The following is a 27,045-nucleotide window of genomic DNA, read 5'->3' on the forward strand; positions in this document are numbered from 1 at the left end:
GAATTTCTCCTGTTTTCATTACTAGGTAAACAGTTTTAGCTGCTCTTCCCCACCAGTCTCCTGCCACGCTGGATTTTTACCTGGTTATCAGATAGAAGCACTTTCAAACTGAAAGTAGCCATTAGAAAGAGACTGCAATATCTGCAAATCCTTGTCTGCCAAGCATACAGGACCAAGCCAAATTTGAGCACAATGTGAAAAATGAGGATTAGGATAATGTAATTGCGAATGTTGAAGCCTTTTAGCTCATTTACCCATGTAATCTCTATGAATGCATCACTTAAATTGTCAGACCTGGCTTTCCTCCCATGGAATAAGTCATAAGTTTCTTCTTTCCTTATAGCTAGGTTTGTACAAAGCTAAGTTAGAGTCTGGCCATGACATTGAGCTGAAATTCACGTAATTGCCATAAACAACTATATGACACCAGAAGGCAAAAGTTGAAAAAGGCAAATTCTGACCTCAAATCAAATGAGAGCAAAAATAGGGAAAATTGTGAACAATCCAATTTGAAGTGAAGGTTCTTCTCTCTCTGGAATATTATTCCAGGGGAACACGTTTTATTACAGAGAAAAATAAAATATTATAACAGAGTATAACTTCCTAGATGAACACCTTATTAATAAAACCTTGAAATGGTTTATATCAATAGATTTTTGAGCCATATTTTCATACAGCTTGAGTCAATCAAACCATGCATATGCTCCTTCTGAAGTTGCTTACACTTGCACTGTGTCCAGTTGTTTTTCTACAGTGGAACTTTTTTTTTTTTTGTCCCCCCTTTTCCTGCCTGGTAAAGCTGGAAAATTCCACTAGTGATAATTCTGACAGCTCACTCTCCCTCCTGTCGCTCCTTGTTTAAGAAAGCAAGAGGGAGGGAACATGGTCTGAAAGGCTGAGAGATTACTGATTTAGTAAATTCTGCAAAGTCTTACCTCAGAGGAGAACAGAGCCTTGGTGTTATCCTTAAAGGAGCAGAGCAGAGTCTTTCTTAAACCCAACTTCTTCATGCTCCTAGTGGCAGTGAATCCCTCCTCAGCCTATAATCACCAAGTTGCATATTCTGGGAGTTATCTGAAAGCCTGTGACAGGATATTCTGCCTCTAGTCACACAAGGGCTGCGGGAACAAAGAGTGGTGGAGCTTCTGGCCCTTCTGGGAAATGGACTGACACTGCTCCATCACTATTTAAAGAGCAGATGCCTTCGGGATAAATCCTCTTAGTATGTTTTCCTGTTTGTGTCAGAACTTAAACCTTTTATCCGTTTCCTAAGAGGAGAAATAAAAAAGTAATCAGCACTAAGCTGCTCTGTGATTCAGGAAAGTCCCTGTGGGGTGGCTCAGAAAAAGAGCCAGCCTATGTGTTTTCTTCTAAAGGAATATGAGACACTGTCATTAGCATAATGCAGAAGCTCCTAAATGGCCAGATGCAAATTAATGAGGAGCTCTTTCTGCATGGAGATGGCTGCTCCACCCAGAGGAGAAGCCTAGTGTGCAAAGCCAGAGAGGAAGGAGAAGGGAGCCAGAGTACAGCTGTTAAGAAATGAAATATTTATGGGGAAGCCTTTCTTCCTTTCCTTACAGTGGGATGATCAGTGGGGGGCCCAGATGAATACTGAAAAAAGCACTCACCAGGTTTATACGAATAGTGGCCCAGAACTGGGTTGTGGCCACAAGATCAGTAAAGTCGTGAGATTCAGGGGATGGTTTTGAGCTGCAGCTGGAGGATGAGGAAACACACTGTGCAAAATGCTCCCTGCCACAGGCAGTTGTCAAAGGAGCCCTAAGAAATGCCTCTTGAGCATGAAAAACATATGAGCTGGTCAAACTTTACTCCCTCCACCAAACCTTTGTTTATGCACTGAAATGCTTAAAAAGGTCTGTCAAATTTACAGCATTCCTGTCATCATTCCTCCAGCCTGACATACAAGAGGAAAAGGTAACTTTCTGGTTATAAGCTTTTTGATATCCTACACTTCCTCCAAAGACATGGCTAAAACCCTACAGCAGAATAAAGGGAAAAGAAATCCTGTTATTTAATCAGAGAAAGAAAAAAAAAAAAAAAGACTGAAACAAAGGAGAGAGAAGGGAAAGGACTTCCTGAATCAGACACAGATTTCCTAAGGGGCAGAAAAGAACAAAACCAGAAGTCATTTGGTTTTACAGTTCATCTTGAAGTTAAATTTGCTCTGTGTTTTAAACTTTATGTCACTTTTATTTCTTCTGGGAAAATTTTATGATTGCATAAATCCTTGAAAATTTTGAAAGCTTCTAGTAATTTACCATTGTCTGCAGGTCTGTTTAGGGACTACTAGGTCATGCTTTAATGGACAAACTGCAAGGAAGAGGGAACATGGCTCAGGAATCTGGTAGTGGACTGTGGGGCTGTTCATGCTACAAATCCAGCTGATGGTGGTGGTGACCAGAAACTGCTTGAATGCTTTGCCTGGAACTATAAAATGTTGCTAGTCCATATCACCCCAACTAAATACCTCTACAGTGTTACTTTCTATAGGCATTCAAAGGCAACCTCTAGGCTGAATAGTCATGAGACTGCCCTCTCTGCTTCCTTTAAGGATGTTGTCTCCCTCTTCTCAGTGAAGTGATATACTGTCCCCACTACTGCTCTCCTGGTGTTATATAAATACAGATTCAGGATTGCCTTTTCCCAAGGTTCCTCTCTGATGAAATTTATACAATCATCAGTAACACTGACTTAGGTTTTCCTAGAAACTAAGGAGCGTTTGGTTCCATTTTGCAAATATGAAATTTTCAACCCCTGTTCCTTGTATCTAGCTGCCTGTGGGGTAGAGAAAAATGTTTTTGGGAAGGGAGATGAGGAAATGGAGGTCTGCTTGGAGCAGCAATTTACAATGAGTGTGTCTTTCCTCCGGCTGCTGTTGGCAATTAAACATTCCCCAGACTCCAAGAAGTCCTGCATCCTCTCATTTCACATCATGTGTTGAACCAGGATGTGTGAGTTAGGATGCTGCTTGCCACAGCCAGCAGAAAGTCACCTTCAAAGAGCAATGCAGCTCACCCTTTGCTGAGAGATCTCTCTTGCTGTCCATAAAGGGAGAAACAGTGAGGGACTCATAAGAGAGCTAATAAATGCTGGAAAAACTGCTCACTGGGCATTAGGTACGTTTAAAATCAAGAGAAGTGTGACCCTCTAGCTACAGCGCCCTACTTAACATATTTTACCTCCAAAAATACAGTATCTTCTTTAGCTAAATTTTAAACAAACCTTTAGGTTTAAAGAACCTTGCCATAGAAGTGTGTAAATATGCATAAACATAATTTTTTGGCCTCACTCTTTCAGGACCAACATAGTGGTAAGCCCTAATGATATCTGTCCTATGAAAAATAAAAAGTGGTGAACACATATGCACAGGTGTCCCTCTGAGGATCTGCTTGCCCTTGCATTTTTATTCATATTTGAGTTTTCTGCCTAAAGGTTTGTAGAAAAGTAATTCTGAACCAATTCCTTATATGGGACAAAATGATGGACTATTTCAGCAGATATACTGAATGTCATACATCTGATAAATACTGACACATGGTTTCATGCTATTCTTTTTCTAAATTTAAATGTTATACCAGTCATAAACAATTAGCTGTGTAAATAACTGATTCTTTCAGGGCTTTGGCCAAACAAGTAATTGAACAAAGTCTTCATTTAAAGTTATTCTGAAACAAAGCTGTTTTCTTTTCCTGTAGAACTTCAGAAGAACAATAAACAGTTTGATCTCAGAGATTTGTTTTACTTTTCTGTTGAAAGTTAAATCCACATAAATTAGAAAGAAAGCAGTTATTTTAGATGTTGCAATGAAATGTTTCAGCTTTTTCTGGTTTTTGCCAATTCTTTTCCTTGGCTCGAAACATGATCTTGTAGATTATTCTGATCAACCCAAAATTTTTTTCCATTGAAAAAGAAATGTTCATTTTATTTTGGTTCCACTTCTGAATACAGTCTCCTGTTTTAACAGGTCATGGCTCCTGAGGAATAGCTTTAAGGACTTGTCTAACTGATGTTATATGGCAAGCATGAAAATAAAACTACAAGGAAGGAACTGGAATAATTATCATTGGATTAATTATTCCACAGAAATTCAACTGGCATGATTATAACTGTGTGGTGGTTTCTTCTGAAACATGACTGCTCTTTCCAGAGTCTCTATATACTAATCCATTCCAGCTGTAGTGAGTAAAAACCAGAGGCTCTTCTTCAAGCTAGATTCTACATTAACACTGGAATACATTAAGCGCACATGCTCCAAATCTGGCTTATTTTTTGTGGCATAAAAATGGCAATATGCTAAAATTTAATAAGGGATGTATTTGAAAGCAACTATATAGATAGAAAGAAAACAGTATTTCATGGCCAACCAGTCCAGACTTGCCCTCAACTTCTCAGATGCCATAGAAGGTTAAACCTTCTCTTGTGAGATCTCTGAAGATCTGCTTCTTCTGTCTGGGCCTAAGCAGAGGATCTGTGAAATGTCCTGCCTACACTCATGATTGATTAAGATTTAACTGAAGTCTTACCTCAGCCTAGGAGACCCTTTATTTACAGAAGAGTGATTTTTCAAAAGAGAATACTTAACCATTTCGACAATAGAAGCAGTCAGACAAGAGGAGAGGGTTTACAGAGCATGATAAAAGGATTGCAAAATGTACAGCCTTTATTGACAAAAACCGTGGAGCAGAGAAATCCATGGAGTGCCAGGAGGGAGGGTTTAGTTTGGCGACACCCCTGTGCCTCCTTGCAGGAGGCCCGTGGGCCGCCAAGGAGCTGGGTTCCACAAACGCGCTGAGGCGGCTTTCTTTATCTGCAGGAGCGCTCGCGCAGGCTGGGAAGGTCACCTTGACAAATGAACTTGCCTGGTGGAAAAAAACCTCCTCCACTAGTAAATTAGCAGGAAGGGACTGAGCTTGTTTTGCAGGGCCCACTGCGATAGCCGTAAGCCAGGGCCGTATATACACTGGAAAAAGTGTCGGGAGCTGAGTGAGGGGGGAGCTGGGTTTTGTGCTGAATTCACAAACACAGTTTTTCTCGGATGGCTCTCTGATCTTTGGACAAACACTATTTCCTCCCTTAGTGTTCAGTCAAATTGTCAAAGGTGACTTCTGAAAATACACTCCTATTAGGTCCTCCAAGAAAAGCCTGTATTGCTTCTTGCATTAAACAGTACCATAGACAAGTTTTATTTATCCTAATTCCAAAGATTTACAGAACAGTCCCCTAAGGAAGCCACTTAGTGTCCCTTAGAGCCATATTTCTTTAAAAGCTAAACCAGGAAGGCCAAAATTAAAAAGATTACAGTCTGGAAGAAGAGTTACTGACTGAGGAGGATATGAATAACAAATACCCCAAGTCACATGGCAAGAAGAAGAGGAAGAAGAAAGTAAGTGCTTGTTTTGCTGATGTTGCTGATGCATCGTTATAAACTACACCATTGATGATATTGCTGAGTCCATTTCATCAGGAAAGAATGACCTGAGATGATTGTCTGTAATATTACCATTTTCTATATTCTCCAGAACTAATTTCTTGCAACAGCCTGGCAATAGAGTCATAGAACCATAGAATGTTAAAATACTTTGTCTTGGAAGAGACTTTTAAGATCATTTAGTTCCAACCATGTTCCAACCCTTCACCATGAATCCAACCATGCTTACGCCCTGAAACAACTGTTGCCTCAAAGAGGCTTTTCTAGGTATAGTTTGGATTACTCCTCAAAAGAAGTGAAATTCTGACCCTTAAAAGCAATCTTTTCTGCTGGTCCTTTCCCATTTTGCTCTTTCTCATCCCAAACCATCTTTCAAACTTGTTTTTCTTTTACTTCTGATTGATGTTTCTCCATGTCTTTGACGCACAGGGAAATCTAAGGGGTAGGGTTCCTGCTGTCTAAAATGATTGCCTGCCTCTCTACTCCAAAACAAGAATATTCATAACATATGATGTGGGCTGAGTGTTCAAAGATTATTATAAAGAGTATAGAAAACCCAGGATGCATGACATCAAGGGCTAAAGGATTACTGCAGCTTGAGCAAAAACAGAGGAACATTGTTTAAACCCAAACAAAGCCAAGCAATGGGTAAAAGCCCTGGCTTACTGATTGCCAAATGTAAGACATTTATTCTCCTTCCTCCCTTAGATGTTAACCAAGTACTTCTGAACTAACTACAGCTAAACCACTGTAATGTATCAAGATATTTTTATATTAACAGATGTTCTTCAAAAGTATCTGCTCTTTGGAATGTAACTTCAAAAGTAACTGCCAGATTCATATATGGCCAGTAACTTTTATTTTAAGAACTGGGGTGAGTTTCTGATGACCAATTTGTTTCTCCTTTAAGGTGCAGATTTCATTTGGACAAAATACCTTACTAGTTTCACTTATTAGGTAATGTTAATTTAATCAGCAGTATTACTTGAGCAGGACTGTAAATCATGAAATGAGTTACAGTAAAATGACCTTTAAAAATCCCTAAATACATAGGCATCACATCTGAGAATTCTGTTGGACTCAAACAGACAAAGGTAAAAAGAAGTTTTTACTTTCTGTACACAATTATGACTTTGAATATGCTCAATCCATCACGAATTGCCCATTCCCAAGGTCCATTCCTTTAAACAGAAACATGCATAAGTTCAAGACATATCTAATTACAATGTATAAATATTAGGTTAGTCTAAGATTTTACTAATTATTTGACATGAAAGCAGAACTGGGCCTGGCAGTGAGGCAGAATTTGGGATGCCTGTCTTGTACAATACAGTGAAATAGAAGATAGGACAAAAAAACTTCTATTACCAAGTTTAAAAGTAAGAATCTATGTTACCCATTCTATCACAGACATTTCAACATAAAAACCCAAAAATACATGACATGTGAAGATATTAGCATGAGAGGAAAAAAAAAAAAGTAGATACAGTACTATCTACCACTGCCATAGGGCATGAACTGTAGCTGACACCACCTATCTGTTTTCCTGGCTTCAATCCAGAGAACCAGAGCCCACCATGATCAGCACTTGGCACACCCAGAGCAGCCAAACCCATGTCAGGGCCACCTAAGGAACCAAGACCATCACTAGCACTGCTGAAAGTGGTGTTTTTCCTTTAATTGTGCAGATCTTAATGGCTGAAGGTACTGGCGACTCAGGCTAGCAAAGACACTGGGAAATGGGCACGCTCCTTGTCATTGTAAATGCCTTCAAAAGCCTGAAAGGGGTTCCTGCATGCTTTCAATATCAAGGCTTTCCTCAGCATTGAGAAATCTCTGGCTTCAACAGCACTGTCCTGCAAACAAAATATACCTGGACCCACGGTTTTCATGAACAAAGATAGAAGAGCACTTCGGGGCCAGCCTGAACCTGCCCTTCACAGCTTTTGTTTCCCAGTCCCTCTCACACTTGTACAAACCAGGTGGGAAGCCTGGGGAGGACACCAGCCACATGACAAGGTCACAGGTCTCATGGAGTCCTGCATGATGGTTATCTGACAGTTATTTCCTCTTGCAACACTGCTGCAGCAAAGCTCTCCAGCATCCTGTTGTGCATTTAACAGCTGGTACTGATCCCAGCTCCAATGGTTTCACTGGCAGTGCTTTTTAGCTCTGGCAAGACAGAAGAAAATTGTTGATTAAAACTAATAGAAAGCTCTGGATCAGAGAGACAGAAAATTCAAGATATTTGATAAAAGATGATGTTTCAAACAGGCTTTTGTGACAACACTGCCAAGACTACAGTAACAGTCTCCTTTGCCAGCTGATGCAATTGCAGGCAGTGCCCTTCAGATGTTCTGATGGACAAATATTTCACGAGGCCTCATAAGAGCTGAGAAGGCAATTTATGTCTCACAGGACATGAGTTGGTAACTTAGTGGTGGGTTATAGCTGATGGGAAAAGCATGTGTTGTAAAGGGGAGGCAGTGAAATCTGACAATGTCACCCACACAGCATACATACAAGCACTAACTGATGAAGATGCCCCTTATTCTCTGCCCCACCAACACCTGGTTCGGGGTTTGGGTGCAAAAGACATGCCAAGAATTCCTGTGAGAATCCATTTCTTGATAATGCTGCAGTGCTGTGTCCAGTATTCTGGACAAATTCCAGCATACACCCAGCTCTGTTTACAGTGATCATGAAATTTCCATCTGCTGCTTATGCCACCTGTGCTTATGCCACCTGTGTCTGTTTCTGTGTGCTGTGAAAATTATTATTATTATTATTATTATTATTATTATTATTATTATTATTATTATTGCTATTACTATTCTTCACTGGAGGTGTGAGTCAGACACAAAAGCCTCTTGCTTGCTGTCCTTTGTACCAGCTACCCTGAAAATTACCATTTACCACCAGCAGCCTGCAGCCCACCTGTGCCCATGCAGAGTGCTGAGATCCCTAGCCATGCTCTGACTGCAGTTCAGGCAGAAAACATCATTTTATAACCCTAAGATGGCTACATTTCAGTCATGGAATTGCTTCTTTCTCACTAATACACTCAGAAAGTTAGGGGTATAAGAAAAGCATAGCAATAAAAAGAAAAAGCCAGAGATTTTCCCATACCCAATTACATGACAATTTTAAAGCTGCTGTCTTGGGCCCTATGAGGCACAGTGCTCTTCTTGTCCAGTGAAGAATGATTTCTAGTTTCAGAGGGTATGGACATATGTGGACTCAATCCAATCAATGATCCAGGACTATGCTTTTGTCTTTTTCAGGACCTAGGCTAATCTTATGACTGGGGAAAAGAGGTAGATGTTTCCTTTATTTTTGTTTCTCGTTCTGGCTGGCTGTTTAGACACTATATCAGCATTTGAAGACAGGTGGATGTTTGCAATGCCAGTAAAACTTTGTTGTAGTGGAAGTGGTGAGTGAACAGGGGGCAGGTGAGCAGAAGTGGTGTTGCTAGAGAGTGTGTTTTTCCACATGGCTAAAATGCTGGGTGTCTGCACTTCAGCAGCACAGCTGACGCACTGCAGGTGACAAACACACAAATACACACATATATACACACACACGTGGATGCATGCGGAGCACAGGCAACACCACACCACAGTGAGTGTGTACACCTCAAGGATTTTTGAAGCCTTAAGGATCAGCTGCCAGAGGAATTACACAGCCTGACCCTGAAACTAAAACCTTTGAGCAGATTTGCCATGACAGCAAAAAGTGTCTCTGCTTGCTTCATCATTCCTTTCTCACCATGGTCTTCAGACTCATTACAAATCTGGCTATAAGATTTGAAAATTTACTTAGTAATTGTAATTTACAGCAGCTCTCCACAAAGATTCACTATTATTGGAAAGAGATGAAAGTCGAGTTCACGGAGGTTGCACATCATCTTGACAGCCACGTTTGGAGCTATCGACTTGAAATATCTAATGTAGTGTGTGCTGTCAGACACACCACGAATTCTGGTTTAGTAGGGACTTCTCTGATTTGATTTAACAGCTTATTGCCCCTTTGGAGTATATGCCGAGTATGCCCAAGAATTTATTACACACTTTCCTTTCTGCTCTATAGCTGAAGTTTTTCACAGGCTGAGCAAAAGGAGTTTTGAATAACTCTAGGCAGGACCTCACTCAAGTGAAAATATTGTCCCCTAGAGTTTCCTCAGAGGCCAGCTGTCTATCCTGGAGTTTCCACTGTGGGCATTCAGTGGTCTAATCCTGCTTGGAACTGACTATTTAGAATAAAAAATATGGGTGTTGGGGTGGAGTGGAGAAGGAAAAATCTCACTTAGAAGTGCCAGGACTCAGAGCTGTAAAGAGTTTTTTTACAAACCAGAAAAATTAAGCAAGGTCTGATTCCTTTGAGGTGCTCAGCACACTGGCCATGATCCAGCAAAGCACTTAAACATTAAGTGTGCTCTGGAGAGTGCCATAGGGAACAGCATGAGCACTAAGTACCCGGCAGGATCAAGCTCCACATAGGGACCAGATATAAACCAGATGGCATTATGTCAGCTTTGCCATTTTAATAAGTTATTTACTTTGCATTTTAATCTCTCTCTCCCCTTTTCTCCTTGTTCTCCTTTTTGCTCTGCCTTTCCTATAAAACAATTCTTGTGTACTAGCAGAGGAGGGCAATGCACTGAAATTGCCCCTTATCACCTTTTCGCAAGTACAGAGTTAAAGCAAGAGTTGGGAAAGTGGCTGCTTGTTTTTTTTTTTTTAAATCAGTAGTGCTTGGAAAAGGACCATCAGGAGTCTGGAGCTGCTGAAGGAAAGAAAATGCTGACTGTCGTCTAATGAGCTCTCCAAACACGTGTTGAGTGTGCTACTGTACTTGAGAGAATCAGTGCCTGCATCAGAGGTTATTTTAATGCCTTGTGGTTTTCTGGGGATGGGGGCAGGTAGGATGGCTGAGCAGGAAGAGTGGAAGGCAGCTTTCTGCCTGTTTATCAACTGGGCTCAAACTGATCTGAAGTGAGAATGCTGCCAGGCAGGGTTCAGCACTCATGCATCCACAGAGGTCACCTGCCAGGAGGCAGCAGGAAAAAAAATCAAATTCTAGTTGCTGCTTTGTTTTTTTAAACAAGCTCATGGCTTTCCCCTTTTTCCTTTCCAGCATGGTTACAACTATCTCCAGAACTTCCTCAGACTTGTGATTTGTGCAGAGGCCAGTTTTTACGTGGATGTTTTTGAAACTGAGCACTGCTCTCCTGGAAGCTGTCCTAGCTGGAGCCACTTTGCTGAAGGGAGGATGTGGGCTCCAGCCGAGGTGGGACACGTGCCTCCTTCTCTGCACTGCTGGCACTGCTGGCTCTCAAGACAGAGCAGCCTGGGCTCAAGTCCGAGCCTCAGAGCTTGGATTAGGGCACGCCAGCTGGCTGCCAGGCAGGTTAGGGGTGTTTTTGCACAGGCTGCAAGTCATCACTTTGTTGGAGCTGTGCATGTGTGTGGGTTGTGCAGTTAAGACTGAAGAGGAAATTTCTGTGATCATTTCAGCATTCAGGCAACTGGAAAAGGAGCTGACGGAGGCGCCAGACCTTTGCTTTCAAGACTGCATTAATCTTCTCCTGGCCTTGGAGAGAAATTTTAGATGAACTTAACATGTGTTCTCAGAGCTTTCATTCTCAAAGTTATTTCTGCTGTGGATCCTGAACTGATGAAGGATAATGCCAGTGAATTGGCCAATATAAATTAAACTTCACTGGATAATAATTTTAGTGACAATTCCTGCTGCTGTGCTGTTATGTAAGAAGCTGAGAGCTGACTACCATGACCTGGAACTTTTGAGAAACGTAGATTTTCCTATCACAAAAGTTGATGGTGGAGACTGGAGGAAGCAGTAATGCCCCTTGATTCTACATCTATGTATCATCCAAGAAAAATCTTTTCTTAGGTGTAGTTGTGGATTTCTTGTGGTCCAGGGAAAGGAGTTTCAGATGAATATAATTATAAGAGTTAAGACAAATAATGCTATTGCTATTGCCGGAAAAGTTCCTAATTAGCAACCGAGCTATATTAACTGCCATGTGAAAGTTTTGTCAATGGCAAATGTGACATAATTCAAAGTAATTCTGTCATGAAAGAAGTAAAAGCCTAGTTAAGTTACTTTTTATTAGCCATGCGCTACGAGCAAGTCCCTAAATGGTTATAAAAGCTCACAGTGTAAGTGGCAGTTTGTTTCGTCATCACAACTTGGTTGTGATTCTGAGTCCCAACAGACTAGGAAAGAATGAAAGTAGTTTGGGGATAGCTGACTACCAGACAGAACCTATGAGTTTGGTGGGGATTTGACAATAACTTTTGATCAAGCAGGGAACAAACAGAAACTAAGCCATTTGGCTTTTGTGGACTGCCTAGTCCTCTAGAGCTGCCCTCCAGAAAGTGGTCCCATAGATGCAGTTGTCACAACTGCAGGAGGAACACCAGTCTATGGGCAGGTTTTTCTTTGGTTCTCCTACACCTTCTGTTCATAGATTTGCTGTAGAGCTGCAGTTCTGAGAACTGACAGGGAAAGTTTTCTGGCTTCAGTGTAACATTTTAAGGCAATGATATGAGCTGGGGAAATGGTCAGGAGAACCCCAGAGCATGCCCTGGCACAGCCCACAGTCAAGCTTAGAAGTCACCTGAATTTGCCCTTCATGAGCAACTGGACAATGTAATTAATTGCCCTAGGTCTCCATCTGTGAAAAAAGTACAACCCAACAATTTTGTACAGAACATTTCTATATGAAAGAGAATATGACTAACAATGCACAAATCAAGTCCAGCAAACCTCGCAGGAAACACAGGGTGAGTGCCACTCAGAGTAAGTTTACGATAAAGTTTGTGTCCAATGAAAATTAGACAACCACAGCAACTCAGAGGAGCCACAGAGCTGCTCTCATTATTTATCTTGTCAAAGGGATTAAATCAGCCCATCCATCAAAAAATGTTCAAAGTACTTAGAAATACAGTGAATCATAAAAGTTTCTATAGTACAGACAGTACATGTGTCTAAGTCAAGGCTTTCGACTCAAGATATTATCTGATGGCTTTTTCCATGCAAAACAAATTAATTTCATTTTTGTTAGGCAAACATTGGATATTAGCATGAGGTCAGTCACAGCTAACCAAGAAGCTACGGTCTTATCATAATTTCCAGGGAAGCAGGACTTTCCTATTTACATATTGTATAGGATAGCAGTCCAAACTCAAATACAGTGCAGTAAATCATTTGGCTGTTGGCATTTCAAGGGTTGCATCAAAGAAATGTACAGAATCAGTCAAAAAACTTCTGCCATCACATCTGCTATGAATGTGTACTTTCAAATGCTTTCTTTGTGAAAATGCCCAGTAACATGTGTTTCAGTTACTCGTTCAGACTTCTAAGCAACAATTTCTACAATCCCTATTCAATATTCAAGTCACAAACATTCTTTTCCACATAATCCAATCACAAAACTTTTCAACAGCTTTAATTTCAACAAGTGCATGATTAAATCAGTAATTTAAGTAAAGCACCACATCAAAACAAACCCCTGAATTCAAGAACAAGCCTCAGCTAAAGAATTTTGATGATCTTTCATCTACTTTCATCATGGTTTTAGTCTATCCTTCACTTTACTGCTTAGTAATAGAAAAGTTTACCTACTCAGAAAGATCTCTTCCAATGCTGTCAAATATTACCCATTTTCAAAGAAAGACTAGCCAAGATTTTGTCAACAACAAGGCAAATGCAAAAAAATCCCTCCACTACCAAGCAAGAGGCACTTGTGGAATAGCCATTCAAGTAGATCTTAGGTATGTTTTCCTTTTTACTTATCTACTTCTTATTAAGTAATTGCCACTTTACCCCTAACTTTTGAGTTTTCTTCTAAGTTCCTTTAGATTCTATTAATGATTGGAAGTTTTCTTGCTTAAGGTTCAGATGTGTACTGCATTATTTTCTTTTATCTTTACGTAAATGATACATTCTGAATATACAGATAGGATGACACAGATCTTCATCAATCTTCTTATCTTAGGCACCTAAAATTATATATCTATATATTTCTATTCATTTCAATTGATGTCTATAATCAGAATCAATTCAATGATTCATTTTTAGAAGATACAACATCACCTGCAAAAACCAAAACACCTTCCCCATTCTTAAAACCTACAGGACTGATTCCAAAACCACAAGACTAACTCAGCAAAAGTCAAAAGTAATTCCAAAAGCACACAGAATATCACAGGTAGAGGAAAAAATTTATCACAAGTAATACTTACAGAATTTCTTAAAATCTAGCTATGTCTTTCAGGCTGCTGGCCAGAGGACAGCTGTGCATGAGGCAGAGGCACAAACAGTACATCCTTTGTTACCTGTTCACAAGAATATTTGAAGTCCACTAAAAAGTAAACTTCTCTTACAAAACGACAAAATAAGATGAAGGAAAAACACATACATGATTTTGCATCAGGTCTTTTGTTTTCTGCACAGCAATTCCCATGAAGATTGCAATGTAGAAAATTTTTTCTGTTAGTATTGCTCACTTTCAGTTTTTATAGCTGCTTGGAGATCTGCATCATTGTATTTGATTTCAGCTAATCACGCATACAAATGAACAGGAATGCAGACACACAGCACTGTAAAAAAACACAGAAGGAAGTTTTTTCAAACAAAATCCCTTTATTAGGCAGTGGTTCCAGTGATGCAATCAGAATAGGAAGGAAAGTCTGTGTTGCTTCATTGTTTTGTTTGGATTTTGGGGTCCAGTGCTAACTTGTGATAATATTTCCATTTGTAAGTATATTTCTCTGAGTGCAATCCAAAAAAGTGACTGTGATGAATCTGAAAGGAAAAATATCCCATTGAACTTGCTAAGTTTTTCCATCATGAGTGACCATTACAGAATTGCCCCACTCAATTATCTTTCCTGTGTAGCTCAGTAGTTTTTGGCTACGTTCATTGTTTTTCATCAAAGTCCAACAAATGCACAAAGTGGGTGCAACAGAAATGCAATTACAGAGAAATTCAATACCTGATTCATCCTCATGAGGAATTTAGGAGTTCCTAAATAAGAGAATGGAGTGAATAGGATAAATGACAAAAAAGAAGAACTGCAACATGTATTGAAGACACAGTCAGTCACAGAATGCAGACACAGGCCATCTAGATCTTCAGAGGCAAGCCCAAAGCCTACTGTCACCAGGAGGAGTTCTAGGTCTGACTTTCAGTGTGGCGAGATGTCAATTACATTTGTAATCCAAAGATTCAACCCTATCTAGTCTTCACAGTTCAATAGTTAAAACAAACATGTACTCTCCTCCAGAGTGTCTTATCTGATCAGCCCACCACAGCACCTAACTCTAAACAGGATTTTCCAGGTGTCATGAACAGAGCACTGGGCAGTCTCTCTGGCTTTAGATATCATGGTTTAAGAAAGGGTAGAAATCTCAGCTCAAGCAAAGAGGAATTTTCCTTATGTCTCCCAAATATAAAATGCAGAACAGCAGTCTTGCAAACTGAGCAAACTCTTTCCATCAAATATGAAATTGATAGCTAAGATTAAGAGGTTTCCTTCCCTTCTGTAAGAATAGGTTACTCGTCTCACTGTACGTAAGGATGTGTTGTTCATTGTTTATCCCTGAGATCTACTCATTGCTTTCAAGTGATCTTCAGGAGATGGTAAGTTTGGTCTGCTATAACCACATTACAGGGCCTTACTAATTTTATAGGTAGTTAAAAATGATGGAAAAGCGTTATTAATTAAGTTTTTAACTAGATACAGATCACAGAAAAGTACAGAAAAATAAACACTGAGCTTATTATCTTCAGCTATACCAGCCGCTTAAGCATACTGATGTCAGTGAGTGTTTTAAGACCCTGTGAAGATGGCCAAAGCCATAAATATGTGTTTTCTCTAAAGATACCAGAAAAACTCTTCCCACTGTCTATGATTTTCCTGTTATTTTCTGGTATCTGGTGCAAACTGGTGTACTTCATTTCAAAGATTAATCCCATACTAAGTTCAAATTTATTCAAAGTCTTCAAAGATTGCTTATCTCATGTTATCATTATGTCCAGTGAATTAAAGGGATATGGCTGTTTGTGGGCTTTAGGGTAGCCCTGCAGGTCCATATGTACCATGTCAGAATTTGGATCATTCCTACTGTTGCACAGCCTGAGGTCCCCTTGGTTTGTATGAAATACAAAATCTACCCCAGTGATGGAAACTCATCACCAATAGTCTCAAAGGAGGTAACTTAATCTAGCCATCCACTCCACTGATATAATTAGGAATGCACTTTGTCAGCCTTTGAGGGTTTAACTACAGCTGGCTGGATTCAAGGCAGCCTCAGAAACCAATCTGTTCTTAGTAACACCATCTCCTTCACAAAATTACAGACATACTTTCAGCAGATATACCCAGCTGACTGCTGAATGACGTTTTTCCACCCACTTTTGCAGTGGTCAGTGTCATTTCCAGCATAACTGAAGCACTAGATCAATGCCATGAAATGATTCAGAAACCAAAGGCTGAACTGACAGTTCAAGAATAAAGATTACAAACCTTATTTACTTAGTGTTTGAATGTGGCTCAATGCAGTTTCTGAACATCATCGTATTTCTGATCCAACTGATGGAATTTAATTAGAGAAGAGATTCTAATGGATATTCAGATGCTGACTGACCTCAGTCAATAAAAGGTTTTCAAGCTCTATTCTTCCAGAAAATCAGAACTCTACTTTTCAGATGGATTACCTAAGCTTAAGGGGAAAAAAATCTAACCTAACAAAAATGTAAAATCTTCTTTAAAATTATTCATCAGAGCTAGCGCTGGATCCCTGCTGTACCCTTGATTGTTCTGCTGGAGTCTACAGGGATTCAGATGACGAACACTTTCATATTGTTGTCAATAAGCTTTTCTAAGTGAGTATCACAAGCAGCACTCCTTTTTCATGTCCTTTTCCCTTGCAGGAATCTAATTTGCACAAAAAACCAAGTTATTCTGCTATGGTTCAAGTAAGTTGGGTAAAGCTTCCCTTCCAGGCTGCAAAGCATTTGAGAAAAATGCATTGTAACTTTATACCTGTTTATGTACCTCAACCTGAAAATACCCAACCTAACCTATTAATCAGCAGAGTGGCCTGTTCAGCAAAACACATACCCTTTTTTTTTTTTTCCCTTATCAGTCCTGAAGCATTAGTTTAAACACTTTGAATTCCAGCCTTCAAGTTTCCTACTGCCGTGTCAGTGGGATGGACACAGGCTTCCCAGGGCCAGAAGCCAGCAGCTGAGGTGGTGTGTCACCATGGCTGGTTTTTGGCTTGGGCAAAAACTCAGTGCTAACGTGGCCCTACAGCTCCTGGACACAGGAGCTCAGATTTGCTTGCAGCCACCCCATGAAAGTATGTTCTGAATTCCTGTGTGCAGTCATTACGTGGCAATCTTGATATCCACTAAAACCACGAATTTAATATCTTGCTGTTAAACCATATGATGTCAGACTGAATCTCTTCGGTTTTATATTTTCTTTTCGTTGCTTTATTTGGTTCTTTTTTGCCTGTAATGCAGATTTTCAGTAGAATACAGACATCACAGCTGGGCCTAAATACTAATAGTACACAAAGTCCAGCGTCCTGTGTCTGAGAGCAAAAAAAATACTTTGAAATAAAAAAGCAATACACATCCTTCTTACTTCAAAAAATTTCATGTAAGGAGGAGAAGGTTACCTCTGAAAATTACAACTTAACTGTATCTTTCAGAATTCTTGATAGCACTAAGTGTTAATCATAGACATCCTTGTTATCCACACGAATATCATACCTCATGTTTGAATCTGGAAAGAGAAAATGAGCCTCCAAGGACATCCTATGACAATAAACTCCATGTACAAATGCATGATTACTTAAAACTAGTGATTTACTGTTGCACGACATGTGAGGCAATTAACTGCAGATTTGCTTGTGTTCAGTGTAGACTGGAGCAAGCTGTTTTGGCTCGTATGATCATACTGCACTGCTGAGTGTGGCACAGTTAGCTTCAGGCCAGGGTTAGCTAAATCTTGTAAAACAAATTTAGTAGTTAAAAAAAAGGCGTAAGAGATGGAGTTCATTCAGGATGAAATGCATTTGGACCACACAAAATAGCTGCAGAATCAACGTCTCTCCCAAAAATATGTGGTGTGCTTCCTAAATACAGAACATGGAGGTCCTGTATGATGAAGAAAGCTCTTCAAAAAGAGCTTTCTAGGTTCTCTTGTTTGTTTATTTTAAATTGCTACGCTTTCTCAGAGGCAACAGATGGTTTGAACAAATATGCTTGAAGAAAATTCCAGTTAATATTTGACTTGTAGGACAAGTAATTCTAATGTTTGCCATATACTCTGTGAATTGTCAATGACATACAGGTAACCATAAACTTCATGCTCCATCTATGGGCTTGCACATATTCTACACACACAGGTAAATTAGAATAAACGGACACTTCCCAAAAATTCAAATTACCCATAATGTTAAAATTCTCATGGGTTAATTGCTTTTGCTAATTGAAAGAAAGAAGGGAAGGAAGCAAGCAAACAAGGCAGCATCAAAGAATTGCAGCAGATCACAGGGTCTTAAAGTGAAATGCATCCTCTGAGTGGAAGATGTAAGAAAGACCTCATATGAGGCAGACACTAATTGTTTCAACAGGTGACAAAAGATTTCCATGTACTTAAAAGATCTCTTTCCTGTGCCTGGAAGGCTGTCCTGGCTTCCTTCTCCCCACCCTCTCTCCAAAAGTGAGCACTTGCAATTTAAAGTGCTGCAGATTGAGTGCCAAGGCTTCCCTTGTCTCTGTTCATCAGGATAAACTCTCTGCTTCCATTCACCTCCTGGCACATGCACGACATGGGCACCATCTGGCCCGAAAAGGCCAAGGACAGCTGAGTCTGAAAAAAATCTTCACAGAATGCCCTAGGACCCCGTGCTCTGTGTTTCACCTGTATTTACAGCAAAGATTTTATAATCATCTCTGATACATCCAGACAAATATTAGAACACAAGTTTTCAAAATATTTGAGTAACGGAGGGAAGTGCTGCAAAAAGATGACAGGCCTAGTCACTGTTATGTTTTAATTATCTAAGACTTTATATGGATGACCTTTTCTACAAGAATACTGTTAAAGAAGTCAGCCTGACTTGAGACAGGAGATAGCATAATCAAATCATGCCCTGTAAGTTAAATTATTGACAAAAATATATGAGCTCTAATGACTTATTCCATTTCTACTAAATTCAGAGTAATTCCTCTATAACTACACCTAAGTGTCCTTTAATTCAGTCCATATGTACAAACAAGACTCATATCCCACTTGCTGTTTCACTGCCTGATTTATTACTGATGTTTTATTAAACTAGAATAAAAAAAAAGGACTAATTCATATTGGCTTGAATGCTACAACGATCCAGTTCTTGCTCTTATACCAAGGTTAACCTTAAAAAGGATCTGTCATTCTCAGTTCTAAATTCCCTCTTGACCACTAGGTATGATAATCACTGGGCCAGAAAACATGATTGGATGGTATTTTGCTCTGAGTTTTCATTAGCCAGAAAAAAAGAAACTGATATTAAGGAGGCTCTCCACTGCCATACCTACATTTTGCATTGATTAACACAGGGTCCAGCTATCAGGGACTCTGCAGGGGTATAGTTAGCAAAGAACCTGCTATTCCATGAGTCAAATTCAGGCCTTTATACATTTCTTATGCCCTTCCCAAGTCTGACCATTTGAAAAAAACCCAGTCTAGGGGTTTTTTTTATTAACTCTAGTAAAATATGAAACCTTACAGCTCTAGAGCTTCTTCCATCTCTGGTCGTAAATTGTGAGAGTGACCTGATAGCTGATGTCCTGAGGTTTCATGCACAGGTGTTTAAAACACCATTCCCTGGCTTGTCTCTTGCTTTACTTGTCTTTCATCTGGTTAATGATGTCAACACAGCTGGACTTGTACACCTGATATTTGTTCTCCATATATACTTGTTCTCCTCTGTCTCTCTCTGGTAGGGCTCTTCTACCTTCCACAAAAAGACTTACGGTCATTATCTTGCTCTTTATCTGCTCAGAGGGCCTTCTGCACCAAGAGATTTTAAAAAAGGCCTGCCTTCTGCCTAAGCACTCAACATAAGTCCACCCTAAACTGGATGATTTTACCCATCTGAAAATCCCACAGACCTACAGTAGCTGAGTGTTACACAGCATCCTAAATAAGAGAAAGTAACTGTATTTAAACAAACAAACTGATAAAAGGCTCCCTGCTCCAGTGTTTATTCCACTCTCCTCAGAGACTCTGTCAGTGTCTGGAAAGTTGAGATATGGCAGGGGAAAAAATGAATTACAGAAATGAGGGATCCCTCACAGATCATCAATCTTTTCCTTGCATTAATTACAAGGGATGCCAACTCAAGCACTTCTGCTGATCTCTGCTGAAATAGTCCTTCAGGGTGATAGAGCACTTTTTCAAGCAACCTGTCTTTTAAACCATTTCATGTTTTGATTTCAAAATCACTACTTAAATGCCATTCCAAACCCCATGTGTTTGGTGGGGCTTGAGGCCCAGCTGTAAATTTCCCCACCACAAAACAACATTTATGAGTTATTTATTTTCTGCCTCCAGGTCCTTTTATTTGCACACAAGGATGAGAAGCAGGTAATACACCTAAGAATGTGGTCCATCTCGTGTCCTCCTGTGCTCCCCTCTTCTTCCCACCCCCTTGTATTGTTTTTTGTCTCCCTGTTCCGAGTCCCTAGCACTCAGACAGGACTTGGAAGACCAGGGTGATATGAGCTGATTTCCACTGAGAGAGAAAGTAGGAGGCAGGAAAATGGAGGCCAAAATGCCAGGTAGGATGCTTTGCTTCAGTCACCACTTTGAGATGGGACTCTGGGTTCTATTCTCTGGGCACCTCTTTGGTGCTCTTTGAATGCACCCACATGGTGGTACCTGAAGGCTGCAGAGAGCATGGTCCTGCCCCTCTGGCAGATGTGCTGCCAGCTGGGCTGGCTCTGCTGTGCTGCATGGCCAGCTGGAGCTAAGCATCGCAGTGCAGGGCCAAATGGCTGTTCTGCTGTGGTTAGCTGAAATTCAGGATGTCAGCTTGGCTGTTTGCTGTGGATACCCCACACTATTTCAGGATGTGATTCTATATTTGTACAGCACTAACCAGATGCTTTTCAGATCCTGCTCTAGCTAAGTACTTTAACTAGTACTCCACAGTCGTCTCGCAGTTGTCACCCCTCCACATTTTCCACACATTTGCACTGAATTAATATGATCTCCTGTGCAAAAGTAACACTAAGGTTGTGGATTCCTGGCAGTTTGTTATGCCAGTGATGTCAGACTGCCAGATGCAATCTGAACATGTCTGTGTAGGGCATGCAGGGCTCTCAGGTCCTACTCTTTTTTTTTTTTGCAGGCAGCTCCAACACTCATGTAACCAGAGATAAGTGACTTAGTTAAAAATGAATGGGGCAGCTGGCTAAATGCTCAACCCAACAAAATGATCAAAGGGACAGTGCCAGATGTTTTTCATTAGCTCTACATATGGAGGTACCAGGGAGAGCAGCAGGAGCACCAAACTGAAAAGAAACCAGAGAAGCCAACTCTAGTTTCAACCATAACATGAGGAGCTGGCTATAAATACTACATTCCTCAGTGTGGCTCCCAGAGGACAAGGATATTTCTAAAACCTACAGGAAAAGCGTGTCTACTATTGTCTGACTTATTTATATGCATCCTCCTGGTAAATATTTTATTAAGAAGTATCCTTCTTAGCATCTATAAAAATATACTTTAAAAATCATATTTTAGAAAGCTTCTATAAGTTGCAACAAGGGTTATTTTTTCCATAAAATTTATTTTTTGTGCAGCTGGTGCCAATGCTATTTTTTCCTAGGCTACTGATTTGTGGGATTTTCATTTAGTACATTTTAAAATTTTAAATTCATAGCTTTGGAGACCAAGTTACTGCAAAAGGCTCAAGTCATGTCAAGATTTGCTGTGGAAAAGGAACCAGATTTCTATTTTTGTCTTCTGGGTATGTTTATGATAAGGTGAGATAAACATCCAAAATAGTTAAGGTTGTTTATCCTGCATCACCAAGAAGACATTTTTGACATCACTTGTACACAACTGAGCTGGGGAGCTGCTCAATCAGCCCTGACAGAAATCCAACCCAGATCACCTGGCCCCGGGGCTTACAGACCTTACTTCAGTGTGATAAAATCTGCTTCTGTTGGGATAAAACCTGAGCTGTTCACATAGCTCCTGCTGACACAATACAAATTTTGGTGCATAAAGACTCCTCCTGTGGTTGTATTCCTTCCAGGGAATTATTTCAGGACACTTTACCTCACCTTGACATATATCTGTAGTATCTTGAGGCTTGCAAGGAGGAATGAATCCTACAAAACAATCTGGTGTCATGCCTGTCCAGTGTAATGACTTGACCCTCAGCTCCAACTCTGCAAGCGTTAGACTTGGAGAGCAGGGATCCTGGAAGTTGCCAGCAGGAAACTCAATCCACACAGTATTTTTCAAGCAATATAGAAAATATTCCTGTTCTTTTTTGACTCTGGTTTAGTGGTGTCTGCCTGAAAGTCACCCCCATGACAGCAGGAGGAGTGAGACATGGTGAATGCAAGGAGATTGGGAAGGCATTTCTCTGAAACAACTGGAAGTACCAGACTTGCAGTTGGCTAGGGAAGACTGTAGGAAGGGCTCGTGGCTGTGTTGATCAATAGTGCTGACATCTACTTTGTCCTTTACCTATGCAGCAAGCTCCTAGGTTTGGTAGTATATATGATGCTCTTTGCATGATTATTGATTGAAAAGGTTACTCCATGTATAAAAAGCTTAATGTGCACTTTAAAAGCTGTTCTCACACCATTCTGCAGGAACAAAGTCTATGAACATTCTTTTTCTTTCCCCTAATTCTTATTTCATGCACACATAAGTGACAGCAACTCATTGCAGTAAAAATGTGATTTGCAGTGCAGGATGAGTTCTTTGCTGGTAGATGTGCTGGTAGCAAACAAAGGAACACACCAATTATCATACTGGAGTCAAGGAAAGCTGGAGCATGACTCACTTAGGAATGCTTTGTCTTCCCCTAATTGCATAATTACCTTAGAGAGCTCTCTGGCCATTTGGCATAGAGGTCATGCCTGTTTCCTCTGAGCACAGGAATAACTCCTCCTAGCTACTCCTAACAGGATAAAAAGGGGATGTGAGAAAGACATATGGCCATGGCCCCACTTTTCCTCTGTATAACCCAGGAGCAGTATTTGTGCACAACTACAAAGTCCTTCATTCTCTGAAATGAGGAAGCCAAAATTGACCATTATGTAACACAAATCAGCACTTTCACCTTTGCATTGAGACAGAACCTGTATTGACAGGCATAGTGTGATATTCTGGGTTCTTTGGTGCTGGTATTTGTGACATCTATTTTCTAATAAACAGGATTAAAAAAAGAGTGACGGGGTTGCCACAAGAACAGGAATTTTTCCCACTATACTCATATGCTGTAGAGCTAGCCTGACTTCCAAGCAAACAAAACAGAGATCTCCCCAACACCTCATTCTCACAAGCAATAAATAAAAAAAAGATACGACTACTATAAACATCTATAAAATGCACATAAAAGCAGATGGCAAACTAAGGAAAGAGACCTTAATATCCCACGAGAAAAAGGAAAAAGAACTTTCTAGTTATATTAGCATTAAAGGAAGGTTTGTCTGGAGAATTCTCCTGGAACTCTAGGATACTCAACAGTGAGGTTTTCAGGGCTCACCCCAGCCCATGCATAGAATGGGTTAAATAAGTCTGCAAGATGCAACAAATGGAGAGAGATAGAATTTAGCTATATGGATAACTGAAGTCAAGATATTTAAGTCTTTAGTCCCTCTGATGAACTCTTGCTCTGGAGGATGGGTGGAATCTGTGGTCCCTTTCTTAACCACTTTATTGATATTATCCAATGCTACATTTGGAAGCTAGAATTCTTCTTTGCAAACTGGCGATGGCATCATTATGCAGTCAAATTTTCATCCCACTCTCCTCTTCATTAATTCTATGAATTTCCCATCCTTCACTGCACACTGATCCATCCTCCATTCAAAGCAATTTAAGCAAATTTTCTCCTGTTCCCTTTACAGCCCACCAGCTACTATCCCCTAACTTATTATGGGGTATACACCCACTGGGCTTAGAAATGGAAATGCTTGCAGCTGCTACACTTCATACTGACCCTGATGCTGGCAGTGTGTTTTAGAAATGCACTGTGAGAGTTGGGCATGAATATGAATCCAAGTGGTCTGATGCATCTGTTAGTGTAACCCTTCATGTAGATGGGCTTCTCAGCTGTGTGTCTGGATTGTCAAGAGTGTTCAAGATTACTCATTTGTTTAGGGGCTTATAATGGTTACTTAAATCTTTCCTTCTTTTTTATCAGTGTCTTTTTTAATGGTGGGGAGTGGTGCAGTTAATTGCTGGCTGAGGCTGCATTAGATTCCACTTTTTGTGAGAAAACTCTGATCAGAAGGTTTCCAAAGGGAAAATTTTTGCAAAAGAAAACAGCTGGAAGACAACTCCAAGCCTGACTCCAGTGAGTGGAGCTATTCTAATATAAAGAGTGCATCACTCTAAAGCAAGCAAAATGTTATGAGAAGAAGAAGGAAAATGAAGTATCTTGATTCCTAAGAGGAGAGAGAATTGGTCAGCAGTTTACCAAATTAAAGGCTAATATCCAAGACAGATTGTATTCTCATGGGTAAACATCTCAAACACAGACTGGCTTTAGAGTTACATGTAACTTAAGCAGCCGACTTCAGGCTCTGGGTCCCAACTGTTTTTGTTATCAAACAAGAAAAGGGTGACATCTCTGTTCTTTTAATGCTCTTTTGAATGATTTTCCTGAAGAGTTAAGGAGGTTAAGAGTTAAGGTTAACATGCCATAGTGTGGGTAGCTGCCCTAGGGATCAAGGAACACCAGACAGAACCTATAATAAAAGCTCTTGCATTAGGATGGTGGCAGAGGAAACTATACAGAAAATGCAGTCCAGGAGAGACTTCTTAGAAGATGAAGTAGGGATTAAGGCAGAGCCTATTTTACCATTTGCTAAAACACTCAGTGCATTTGCCTTCATGGGTTCTGCATTCCAGAGGACTTCATGCTGGGTTAATAAAATCTCTCTCTTGAACAGGCTTTGGAAACTCAGACAGCCACTGACTACCCATATGGCAGAATTTGGCCATTGTTATTAGACAGCTGCAGGAAGTTGAGGACAAGAAAGGGGAGACAGCACCAAAATCTTATGGATATGTAGACACAGAGAGAGACACATGGCTTTGGCTCATGGCAGGAGCTTCCAAAATATGTTCCTCGTCAAAATGTCAGGATCTGCTTTAGTTCTTTTCTTTCAGGAACTGTAATTGGCACTTCTGCTTTTTGTAGGTGATATGTATGTGATTTGTGTGTGTGATTTAAACTCTCAGACACACCGAGTTTAAGCTTCAAGTGCATTTCAAAACAATTAGCACACCTACAAGAGAAACAGCAAAACACCACATTTCTGTTGCTCACAAACTTAACGGGAGCTTGAGTTTAGTGCTCTTCTGAAGGGAAGAGCACAGGGAAAAACACTACGTTTCTCTGTAACTCAATGCCAAACCACTGCTCTCTGTTTTGAGTAGCAAATGCCATTCTTACTGCATCTGAAAGCCCAGACTCCGTTCCTTTTCTCAACATGTAATTGTGTATTTTGGTACTGCTCTCCAATAGCAGTTTACCAGAACAAAGGAGTTATCTTTATGGGACAGCCAGGGAAACGCACAAAGAACAGGAAGATGCAGCTAATCTAAATAATGACATTGAAAACAAAATAGCTATTGGGCTATAAATAAACAATATGAAGTAAATATCAATATTTTTATTAAGAGAAGACACAGACTTAATTCACGGGGATAATGTCATCTGCTGTCTCTTTAGACTTTAGTTCTTATTTTTTCAGTCAAGCCATAATGCAAGACTTGCTACTTTCTTCAACTTTTTACAGTATGAACTTTAATATCACTTCTTTTGGAGAAAGTTGCAAAACTCAGATATGTACGTTTAGGAGAAAGATCAGATTTTCTAAAGTAGTAAAACTGCTCAAACCGCTTGGTTTTGAACTGTGCAAAGACATGCATTCTTACAAGGCAGGAAGGTAAACATACACGCGACTGCATTAATTAGGACAGTACCTAGTTTCCTGCAACACAAAGGAATTTTCGTATTTAGACTAAGTCTTCAGCGATGCAGCCCCCATTGTGTGTGCAAAGCAAAAGAGGCAACCTCAGTTTCACAGAGAGAAGCACAAGGGTTGGTTCTGACCCGGCGAGTGAACGGAGAAGGAATTAAATAATCCTCTAAACCAAAGCCAGAATCAACTTTCCGAGCGCCAAGCTCAGCCGGTCCCACCACCTCACTTTTTGGCAACACAGTCCTAAACTATCTGAGCAGAAGGCTGATTCACGTGCCTTTCTTTTCCTAGGGATTGTCTTGTTGAGTATCCTGGCCAGGAAACCAGCCTGATCTGTCGACTTACAAGACTTATCATAGGCAATCGTGTTTCCCCCTCCCAATTCCAATCTGCACCCCTGGGCCGGATCACTTCTCCGGCGGAGACACGAAACGAGCGAGAGCGAGCTGCTCCCGAGTGTCCGAGCTCTCAGGCTGACACAGAGCACACGTCCGAGCCTGGCAAAACACCGGGCCAGGGCACCGCTCCCCACCCCTCGGGCTTTACCTGCTGCTGGGCGAATGGCCGGGGGGGATATCCTGCACAAAGCTCTGCTCCATGCCCGGGATCCTGGCCGGGCTGTGCGGATGGTAGGCTGTCAGCACCACGCTGCCCGAGTCCTTCATCTCCATGGTCATAGGCACATGTCGGCCCCGCCGCTGGCGACACAGGCGACCCGAGGGCGGGCGAGGGACCCTGTCACAAGCGCCAGCCCATGGCCCGGCCGGGCGGCAGCGCTCGCCGCTGCCGGCTGTCAGCAGAGCTGTGGCACCGGGACACGGCTCCTCTCCCTGTCAGCGAAGCTGAATTAGCATAAATTCAAAAACACCGCCCACAAAGCAACTCACGGGCAAAGTTACTACGTCCCTAGGAAACGAGAAACCGGGACGCTTCCTGCCCGCACGCAACACCTCTTACTTCTTTTACTTCTTTCCCCAATAGTTCTCTGCTTACTTTTTTTTATTTTTCCTGTTTCTTTTTTTAACAGCAAATTCGTACTACTACTCCTCATGTTCCTGAATTGGTCTTGTCTGAGTGAACCGATCTGGTGGAGAGTGCTACTCAAACACAGCAAACACATGGTTTGGTGGAGCAGGGAGTCTTACAAGGGATGCAGGAACCGAGCGGGATCTGCTCCGTTTAAATCACTGGGAAAAAGCAGCGGGAGCTGTGATTTCCTACATTCCGGATCATTCCTATGGCGGGGAATTCGCATTTGCTGTCTCCTGAAAACAGATTGAGCTTTCATTTTGTCTGATATGGCTGTGTACATAATTTGAAAGGCA

General features: G+C 40.8%; 1 protein-coding gene across 2 annotated transcripts in view; it reads right to left on the reverse strand.

The window, feature by feature from the left end:
- ARHGAP28 (Rho GTPase activating protein 28) overlaps positions 1–26,548 on the reverse strand; it is a 76,633-nt gene extending 50,085 nt beyond the window's left edge. The window contains exon 1 of one of the 2 annotated variants that reach the window (XM_059858438.1): positions 26,267–26,548. In XM_059858438.1, coding sequence (XP_059714421.1) covers positions 26,267–26,397 — 131 coding nt within the window. In that variant the 5' untranslated portion in view covers positions 26,398–26,548. Of the gene's footprint in view, positions 1–13,898; positions 14,044–26,266 lie in introns of those variants that run through there. The other variant, XM_059858448.1, reaches the window with a different exon arrangement.
- Positions 26,549–27,045: the final 497 nt, after the last annotated feature.

This window comes from Haemorhous mexicanus, chromosome 1 (genome assembly GCF_027477595.1).
Source record: "Haemorhous mexicanus isolate bHaeMex1 chromosome 1, bHaeMex1.pri, whole genome shotgun sequence".
NCBI classification, from domain to species: domain Eukaryota; kingdom Metazoa; phylum Chordata; class Aves; order Passeriformes; family Fringillidae; genus Haemorhous; species Haemorhous mexicanus.